General features: G+C 38.0%; 1 protein-coding gene, 4 non-coding genes and 2 pseudogenes across 5 annotated transcripts; 6 read left to right on the top strand and 1 right to left on the bottom strand.

Moving 5' to 3' along the window:
• LOC122324516 overlaps positions 1-9925 on the bottom strand; it is a 307667-nt pseudogene that overhangs the window by 267261 nt on the left and 30481 nt on the right.
• On the top strand, positions 272-3545 carry LOC122324514 (40S ribosomal protein S7-like). Its single transcript, XM_043219007.1, is given in 8 exon segments — positions 272-347; positions 850-933; positions 1014-1085; positions 1492-1635; positions 2457-2491; positions 2493-2519; positions 2941-3091; positions 3434-3545. Coding segments are annotated over 7 exon segments (582 nt in total). The 5' UTR covers positions 272-347; positions 850-858; the 3' UTR covers positions 3512-3545.
• On the top strand, positions 1177-1396 carry LOC122325620. The gene has a single exon (XR_006247359.1). It is a non-coding gene; the product is annotated as a small nucleolar RNA SNORA73 family (small nucleolar RNA).
• On the top strand, positions 2128-2348 carry LOC122325614. The gene has a single exon (XR_006247353.1). It is a non-coding gene; the product is annotated as a small nucleolar RNA SNORA73 family (small nucleolar RNA).
• LOC122325618 lies at positions 2628-2848 on the top strand. The gene has a single exon (XR_006247357.1). It is a non-coding gene; the product is annotated as a small nucleolar RNA SNORA73 family (small nucleolar RNA).
• LOC122325615 lies at positions 3129-3349 on the top strand. Its single transcript, XR_006247354.1, has one exon. It is a non-coding gene; the product is annotated as a small nucleolar RNA SNORA73 family (small nucleolar RNA).
• Positions 4850-9209, top strand: LOC122324510 (annotated as a pseudogene).

Here is a 9925-nt window from a genome sequence, read left to right as displayed (position 1 = left end):
GTTTGCGAACGAATGCCTCTTTTGAACATGGGATCTTCTATCATAGAACTCTTTGATCGGTAAAACGTCTTAAATACAATCAACATATTAAATACGTTATTTTAAATTTCTTCATACATTGCAAGTCAGTATTTTTAAGTCCTGACTACCCAAAAGATTTTATGGTATTTTAAACGCGAATTAAAAATGCTTTTATTCCTTTACGCGACACGTGAGTAAAAGAGCGGGTGCGTGGCGCCCCTAGCGTCCCTGGATGTTAATTACATCTCCCATAATGCAACACACCAACTCTCTTTTACCGGCCTCTCGCGAGAATACGGCCTCTTCCCAGGCCGTCGTTGAAAGAGGTGAGACCGCTGAATGTGCCCAGCTAAAGATATATCGAATTAAAATGTCTGAAAAAAGTCATATTTATGTCCGCGAAAGAAATTTATGTTATGTATAGACAGGGATGCGTTAGATGCCAGTGCATTAGAAAGTGGATGGCTGTTTCAGAAATAGAAATGTGAATAGTTAAGATGTGTTAGCAGACGTGTATTACTACAGTATTACTGGGCCCATGTGCTCCTCTGAGGTCGTTTAAAATGCTTGTGTAGTAAAATTATTGTATCTCGATGGCCCATATTTATGGTACAGTTAAGATTGTAATGTAAATATAGTAATTTTATACCAGCTAGTGGTGCTAACGAAATGCTAAGAACATGTTTGGAGTTAGCCGAAATAGTATGCTCAATGATAACCTAGCTGGTGATTACTTAAGCACAGTTAAATTTATGATAATAAAGTCGGAGATAGAAAACTTAATGAAGTCCTGAGTTATTTATTCTATAAAATCTGTTTGTGTTTCAGACACAGGCCATGTTCAGTACCAGCGCGAAAATAGTGAAGCAGAATGGCGAAAAGCCAGATGAGTTTGAGTCTGGCATTTCCCAGGTATAATGTGATCATATCTTTTTGAAATGTGATTGTGTGTCTGGAGCCTCTAACGACGAGCTGTTGTCTGTCTGATACAGGCTCTTCTTGAGCTGGAGATGAACTCTGATTTGAAGGCTCAGTTGAGGGAGCTTCACATCACTGCTGCTAAGGTAAAAGCCCTGCTGGTTCACTTCAAATGACTGGCATCCCATCAGTAGATCAACTATAGCTGAATGAGAAGTAGCTGTTTGAACTTGACAACCAACGTGGACATCCTGTGAGATGGCGCTCATGTGGCTCTGTCCTTGTGGCGTAAGGGAGCGCAGCACTTCGGTGCCATGACGTACATTCCCGTTCCACGACGTTGGAAAACAAGCTTGTCCCCGGCCCATGGCTGATGTGGATGGCGTTCTGTATATTCCTACACCTTCCCAGAGCCCTTTGGGCGTTACTGGGGAGGTAAACCATGCAGTGCACATGCCCGTAACTGTACTGATGTATGTTCATTCAGGTGTATGAATGTATTCATGTACTTGTTTGCTTGCGACGTAAAATTTAGTATTGTTTTCTTCTCAGGAAATCGAGGTTGGTGGTAGCAGGAAAGCCATCATCATCTTTGTGCCAGTGCCCCAGCTGAAGTCCTTCCAGAAGATCCAGGTGAGGCTTGTACGTGAGCTGGAGAAGAAATTCAGCGGCAAGCATGTGGTGTTCATCGCACAGGTAAGGCTGGTTCTTTCTGAACATGTTTTTAATGTTTGGCTGCTGTTTTGTTATTCCTCCAGGTGGTATTTTTAAATGCGTAAAATCCTATTTCAAACTAACGTTTAGTCTGTTAGCGTTGAGATTACAGATTATGCAAGTGTTCCTACACTTGAGGCATTTACTTAGAGCAGGTATGCACAATTTAAAAATAGATCAATCTAGTTCAATAGTTTAGTCATATTTCCCTGATATGCACTTTTTAAAAAAACTTAACCATTGGATTGGACAACTAAAATTGCTCTGTGTATACATGACGCATTTGAAAGGACAATTTTAAAATTTAGAGAGCACTAAATGGTAAAGTTCCTGAATTGTGCACACCTGTGAAAATTGGACTTTAAAAAAATTGTCCCATCACATATTGCAGACATATTAAACTGTAATTTATTTATTTAAAAAAACTCTTGATTTAAAGATTTCTGCAAGCTTTTTTTTTTTTTTTTTTTTTCTCCAACGTGGACATCCTGTGAGATGGCGCTCATGTGGCTCTGTCCTTGTGGCGTAAGGGAGCGCAGCACTTCGGTGCCATGACGTACATTCCCGTTCCACGACGTTGGAAAACAAGCTTGTCCCCGGCCCATGGCTGGTGTGGATGGCGTTCTGTATATTCCTACACCTTCCCAGAGCCCTTTGGGCCGTTACTGGGGAGGTAAACCATGCAGTGCACATGCTTTTTAGAACCACAATGATGTGACTTTTTTTTTTTTTTTTTTTTTTTAATGGGGTGCTGTACGATTTGCATGCTGACCATCAATAATTATTTTGATCTTGTCTTCCAGAGAAGAATCCTGCCTAAGCCCACTAGGAAAAGCGCACAAAAACAAGCAGAAGCGCCCCAGGAGGTAATTGCGTCTTGTTGCATTTTGGAAGCCGTGTTTGCGGCGTCAGGGTTAGTAGTGCTTTTTTCCAGTGTGAATGTGCCTACCATAGCAGTATTAGCATATCTAAAACCAACGTGGACATCCTGTGAGATGGCGCTCATGTGGCTCTGTCCTTGTGGCGTAAGGGAGCGCAGCACTTCGGTGCCATGACGTACATTCCCGTTCCATGACGTTGGATAACAAGCTTGTCCCCGGCCCATGGCTGGTGTGGATGGCGTTCTGTATATTCCTACACCTTCCCAGAGCCCTTTGGGCCATAACTGGGGAGGTAAACCATGCAGTGCACAGCCAAAACGGTTATATTAAAGATGCTTAATATTTGGGTCACATGAAGTTCTGTTTAGTGGTGAAGTTAACCCACTTAACCCGTTTTCCCTTTCAGCCGAACTCTGACTAACGTGCATGATGCTATCCTCGAAGACCTTGTCTTCCCCAGCGAGATTGTTGGCAAAAGGATTCGCGTGAAACTGGACAGCAGCAGGCTCATCAAGGTCCACCTCGACAAGGCACAGCAAAACAATGTTGAACACAAAGTGAGTGTGTTTTTTTTTTTTTTTTTTTTTAAATTACCCAACGTGGACATCCTGTGAGATGGCGCTCATGTGGCTCTGTCCTTGTGGCGTAAGGGAGCGCAGCACTTCGGTGCCATGACGTACATTCCCGTTCCACGACGTTGGATAACAAGCTTGTCCCCGGCCCATGGCTGGTGTGGATGGCGTTCTGTATATTCCTACACCTTCCCAGAGCCCTTTGGGCCGATACTGGGGAGGTAAACCATGCAGTGCACATTAATTGTCAGAGTGGGACTGCCTCTTTTTTTTTTTTTTTTTTAACTGGACATTTAAGTAACCAAGCTAATCTGGGTTTTGTTTCAGGTTGAGACCTTCTCTGGTGTCTACAAGAAGCTCACAGGAAAAGATGTGATATTTGAATTCCCGGAGTTCCAACTGTAAAGTGCAGATGACAAAATAAATTTGTTTACTGTCATGGTTCCTGTCTTTTTTTTTTTTTTTTTTTTTTTTTTTTTTTTTTTTTTTTTTTTACTTTTTACCAAGCTCATAAATGTATTGCAGCAGAAAGACATGTTCTGAAAAGGTATGAGGTCATAGCAATCCTTTTATTCATGTGCGTTTATTGTGCAGCTGATTGAGTGTGAAAAACGGTATGCAAGTTAATCTATTGTTGAACCGGTAAGGGCCACAGTCCACGTCAACCACAACGGGCTGGTTTTGTAGAACTGATTGACATCAATTTGTAAATCAAGCTGAAACTTCTTTTCTTGGGTTTTGTGCAGTAGACTTAAGCAAATGATATAACTTCATTCTCTATCCTTTTAACGTTATGTGAAACAACACTAACTCATGTGAATGTGGGTGCACTGATGAAGAAAGCTCACCCAAAAAAATGATAAATCTCATTTACTAAAGTAATTCCAAACCAGTATAATTTTTTTGTTCTGATCAACACAAAGGAAGATTGAGACATTTGTAACCATTGATTTTCGATTTGTTGAAGTCAATGGTGACCCAAAACCTGGTTGAAAACATTTTTTGCAAAATATTTTCGTTTGTTTGCCAAAACAAAGAAATTTGTGCAGTTTTGGAACTACTAGAGGGTGAGTAAACGACAATTATCATTTTGGGTGAACTGTTCCTTTAAGGGCGGTGTAAACAGGTTGCTGACCCCTTTAAGTATACAACTGTTGGTCTATAACCTGTGGTAGTTGTAGTCCTCTAATCTTAAAGTAAGAGTCTGATGGTAAAGAAATGGCCCATCCATTGGGGCCTGTTTAATAAAACAAGTATACTTAAAAAAAAAAAAAAAAAAAAAAAGGGGTTTTAGTTATTCTGACTTATTCTGATTTGATTAGATTCAAAATAAGACTACATGAAATAAGCCTGGTTTGCTTGGTAAACTTATTTGGTTTCATGAATCTGAGATCAGTTGCATAAACTAAGACTCTTTAGCTTTTTTCAGTTATGAAAAGGCAGAATTGTCTTTATTTTGGAGGACTTCTTGGCAAGTCTCAATGGTGGCTAAGTTTATGCAACTGGTCGAAGCGCGCTGCAGAAGGCGCTGTTTTTCCAGAGCCTCACTGAACTTGGAAAAAGAATAAAAGATTAGTAGTAGTAATGTAGCATTAGTACATTTTTTTCATAGAAACCATACACTACACTCCCGTATGTTACTTTCAAACGCCCCACGATCGTGTTTTGAGATCACTCTGCTCTCATAATATTCAACGTAAAAGTTGTTGATCAAGATAGCGGACTTCGCTCTCTTCAGGAGTTTGTTTAGGAGAGGGTAGTTAAATATTATATACTCAACCTATTATATCGCGCAGAGTGAGCGATTCTCTCTACAATTTTCTGTGTGGGTTCTTCTTACAGTAAACAAAGGCTAAATTTAATTGGCGTAAAAAGTTCAAATCCAATCACAACAAACATGGCAAACCGACCAGTTCAGAAGGAGACCGGCAATCAACCACACTTCCTACAGTTCAACAACCTCGCATGCGAAACTGCTGGAGGAAAGGTAAAAAAACGAAGCATATGAAATATATTAATATCTCACAATATAATTGTAGACAGACTGCGTTTGCTCAAAGAAATGGACGAACAAACTCCTAACGTTATCATTAAAGGTGATTTTTATGACGGACTGAGTGGTTTTGCTCCTGCTAGAAATCTTTTAAAGGTTAGTCTTTCACATGTTCACCATTTTCTAGCATTATTTTGTATTTATTATGATGATCTGAAACTTTTAAGAGAGACCCTCCAGTATTCATAGCCTCGGCGTTTACCGAATATGGAAAGTGGATGGATGGCTGGGAAACCAGGAGGAAAAGAATTCCAGGTATACGTCCGCTTGCACAAATCAAAGCGAGTTCACTGCAGAACTGGAAAATAGGGCTCTGTGCGTTACTCATTTCTCTCTAATGAGCTCTAGTTCCACTGAGCCTGGATGAATTAGAGCAGAATAGCTGCAGGCTGCTTCCTTCTCTCATCCATCCAATCTCTATGAAGATCTGTAAAATGAACGCATGAGAGAAAGATGTACTGCAATACTGAGACGCTTCCTCATCTGATCAGGCTTTCAGGGCATGTTTTGTAATCTCAAAGAGTGCTCAGTCTGTACTTACAACAGATTTCGGTGATCTCATGAAAGATGCATCTTGTCTCTCATCTTGTGTTAAAGGTCACGACTGGTGCATCATTCAGTTAGGAGTTCCAGGAATTATTCATGGCTTTGATGTGGACACATCTTTCTTCACGGGGAACTATGCACCATACACCTCCATTCAAGCTGCGTGCCTCGGTGGATATCAATGGCCGCAACCTTTAAGAACCAAAGTATAAGGTTACCTTCATTATATCTAATGTGTGTCACGTTTAAATCAGATCCGATGCCGTCGTTCACTCTTGAAGGAGATCGTACAGGCATGGCAGCTTCCCCAAGCCAGTTTGAAGCTGTGGCACAGGTGTAAACCATCATCCAGTGCGCTAGATGTTTTTTAATATGCATAATCTCCTGTCTGTGTTTCTGAGGGAACTCATTCTGAATTTATGTTGGACAGCTAAACTCAGACAGCTGGGAGGAGCTTGTCCCGATGACAAAGCAGAAGCCGGGGTACTCTGAATCATGCCACAACTATATGAATGTCACCTACCCACACAGAGTTACCCATATCCGCCTTAACATATATCCAGGTAATACACCATGAATCATTCAGTGCAATTTTTATTAAAATGACAAAACAGAGAATGTGATCATTCATAATAAAAAAAATGGCCCGGGGAGAGATGTTACTGCGGAGCAGCATCTTAGAGAGCCATTTGTTTTGTAAAATGAATACAAATGAGGGGTTGTAAAATGAAATAAAATATTAACATTTTATTTATATACCAGTTAAACACTGGTACTATATGTATTCCCCTTTTTTATTTACTTATTTTTCTTAGTGGATGATTTCTTTGCCTAAGGTGCTTAGACAAATCTTTTGACAAATTGTTGAAACAGTTGTAGCTTTGATTTAAAGCTGAAGTGCATGATTTCTGTGCCACAAGCCACCGCAGTTAGTCCTGGCCTAAGCCAACACTAAAGAGTGCAACACATTCTTTCAGTTACCTTGCTTCCGGAGGAATTTTTTGCATAGGAATTAAAAAATAAAGTCTTTGTTAAAGTGTTATAAGCCATGAACCAAATAGGTAAGCTATGATGTGAATCACAAGATTACAAACAGAAACAAACAAAAATAAAATACTTGAAAAAACTCTAGATATATATATATATATATATATATTAGTTCCTGAACAATACCTTTTTCGATCATAATTTCTATTCATTTCCAAAGATTTAGCTTCAAGCTGTCTGCCACGATTGCACTTCTGCCTCAGAGAAAATAATATTTTCCGGCAACTTTACATGACCAAAACACATATTAGACGGCAATCTGTAGAGATTACAAACTCTCAAAGTTAGTTTTAAGTGAGCTTTGAGTAGATGCAGAATATAAATCTTATTTATTGTCTTATGTAGCATAATGCTAATGTGCATGAATGGTCACGTAACATGCAGCATGTGCATTTTACATTTTAAAATGTTTTTAAGATATGATAACATATAAAAACTAATATGTATAAAACTTTTTTATTTTATTTTAACTAATGTGACGTATGTCATGTTGCCTTTGTTGTCTTGGTAACATCCTAGCTAAAGATAATGAGGAAATTACATTGTACACACACACACATATATATATATATATATATATATATATATATATATATATATATATATATATATATATATATATATATATGTCATAATTCTCTGATCGGTAGAAATTTCTTTTCAGAAAAATATATACTATAGATTAACAACATTGTAACAAAAATTTTTCCTAGAAAATCAACGTACTGTTTCCTACCTTGTTGCCTCAGCATGTTACCACAACTGTTTTAACCTAGAAACACTGGAAAAAAAGCGTTTTAACATTAAAATGACACCTTAGCTTTAAATGTTTTATTGATGTTTGTCAGATGGCGGTATTGCGAGGCTGAAAGTTTATGGTATAGGGAAGAAGGACTGGTCCACTGTGTCTAGTCAAGACCTAGTGGATCTTGTTTCCTGCTCAATGGAGGTGTATGCGAGGCTACAGCGATGCCCACTTTGGTCACCCACGCAATATGATTGGTGAGTGATTTAAAAACATTTTTTGGACTGACAAGTTGAAAAATATCTTCGAGAGAGCACTATGACTATTGTGCCAAAAGAAGCATCTAAAATGCAGATCACTTTTACAGACTTTTCCAATCAGGCATATCATAAAAACTCTGTCTGGACTGTTTCCCAGAATTCATTTTAATAACTTCCTGAGAGAATACTACACATCGCTTCCCAACAAATAAGTTATGGTCTGTTTAATGACTGTTTGGAGAAGATTATGGAATAACATGAGAGATTTTGAGATCTAGATCAGTACTTTGTGATTGTCTGATTGTGTGTTTCTCTGTAGGTCTAGGGAGGGCTGACAACATGGGTGATGGGTGGGAGACAGCCAGACGCCTGGATCGGCCCAAAGTTTTAAAGGTAAAAGCAGCCTTTTCATTTTTGAAAACATCACAAATATATATTATATTTGTATGTTATATTATATGTTATATTTCACACTGATCCCATATATTGGTTTTCAGGTGGATGAGAAAGGCATATTACAGGTGCCGGGTTTTGAGTGGGCTATTCTCAGACTCGGACATCCTGGCCTCATAAGCAGAATTGAGGTAGACACCAACCATTTTAAAGGTAAGAAAAATAATAATTTTTTTTTTCAGATATGTAGAATTTTTTTGGTTAAAAGGTTTTGCATTTGAGTATCTGTATGGGGCGCCTGGTCCGCAACAGAGTAGCAAATAAAAAGGATGTTGTTAGATAGTTTAAAATAAGAAATAAAGTCGCAATTGCAAGAAACAATGATTCGATTTGAAATACACTTTGAAACATGTGATACTGTTTAAAAGCATAAGAGACTTTTTATCAACCGTTTTCCTTAGGAAATTTTCCAGACTCCTGCAAGATTGAAGCCTGCTGTTTGACCCCAGATGAGAGAGAACAGCTTCATTCGCATAACCAGTGGCGTTCTGAAAAAACCCGGAGTGGAGAATTCTTCTTCCTCCTCAAAAAGTACGACTTGCCCATCTGATAATTTTATTTGACTTTATCTTCAACTGTATTGCTTTTTGTTCTGTGTAAATGTGATTACAATCTTCTTCATCTAGTTGAAGGCACACCACAGGCATTTGTTTTCTGGGTGAGTCTGTGGTGCAGTGTGGGCCTGTGACTCATGTGCGTCTGGTCATAGCTCCTGACGGAGGGGTCAGCAGACTCAGACTCTGGGGTCGACCGGTCTCCAACAACACATCTCGCCCTCAGCAAATCTCCAAACTGTAATGCCATCAACACACGGTTACAGAAGAATGAAGGTCATTCAGTGTGATTGAAATATTAACACAATAAGGTTAATAACACTAAAGATTGAGAACATACTATATACAATACATCATCTGATAGGCTTTGCTGTGGTACAGTATACAAACGAATTATTGTCAAGGCTAATGTTTCAGAAAACACCAATAAAATACTCTCAAAATAGCCTTCATTTTGTTTGCCTTTCATATTGCTAAATATGACATTTTAGATTTAAGACATTTTAAATATAAATAAAAAATAAAAATAGTTTTGAAAAGACATATGTAATACGTATTGTATCTGTCTACTAGTGTTAATCTGAATGTTTGCCTGAATCAATTTATATTTATACTATTTTCATGTTTGAAATGTTTGCATGCATCATAAAACCCTTCTGAAAAATAGAATTATAATAATAACAATTATTGTCGTTATTAATATTAAAATAATTATAAAAATAATATTCATATATCTCTCTCTCTCTCTCTCTCTATATATATATATATATATAAAATTATTTTATAATATTTTTCTAATCTTTAATGCTGTCAACTAAAGCGTTATATTATAAAAGGAACAACAGTTTATTATTAGTTTAAAAAACATCATGCCTGCTGTGTGTATATCCCTCTTTGATGGGCAGTATTTTCTCAAATATTTTGGTGATATTTTTCTAATACAGGACAATGCATCAACAGGTCTTTGATTTCAAAAATAAGTCAAGAAATGAATTGGCGCTAATCTCTATTTACATGCAGTTGACATTCTTTTGACGTTTCTTCCACTACGTGCTTATCCTGGAACAGTCGAGGTGAGAAAAGAAGGTGGGATTTTGACATTCAATGACATGTTTCAAATTTGCTGGCATTTACTCTGTGCAATTGCACTGATAGCTTCTG

This window comes from Puntigrus tetrazona, chromosome 20, assembly GCF_018831695.1.
Source record: "Puntigrus tetrazona isolate hp1 chromosome 20, ASM1883169v1, whole genome shotgun sequence".
NCBI classification, from domain to species: Eukaryota; Metazoa; Chordata; class Actinopteri; order Cypriniformes; family Cyprinidae; genus Puntigrus; species Puntigrus tetrazona.
The sequence above is the reverse complement of the archived record's forward strand: the minus strand, read 5'-3'. Positions and strand labels throughout refer to the sequence as shown.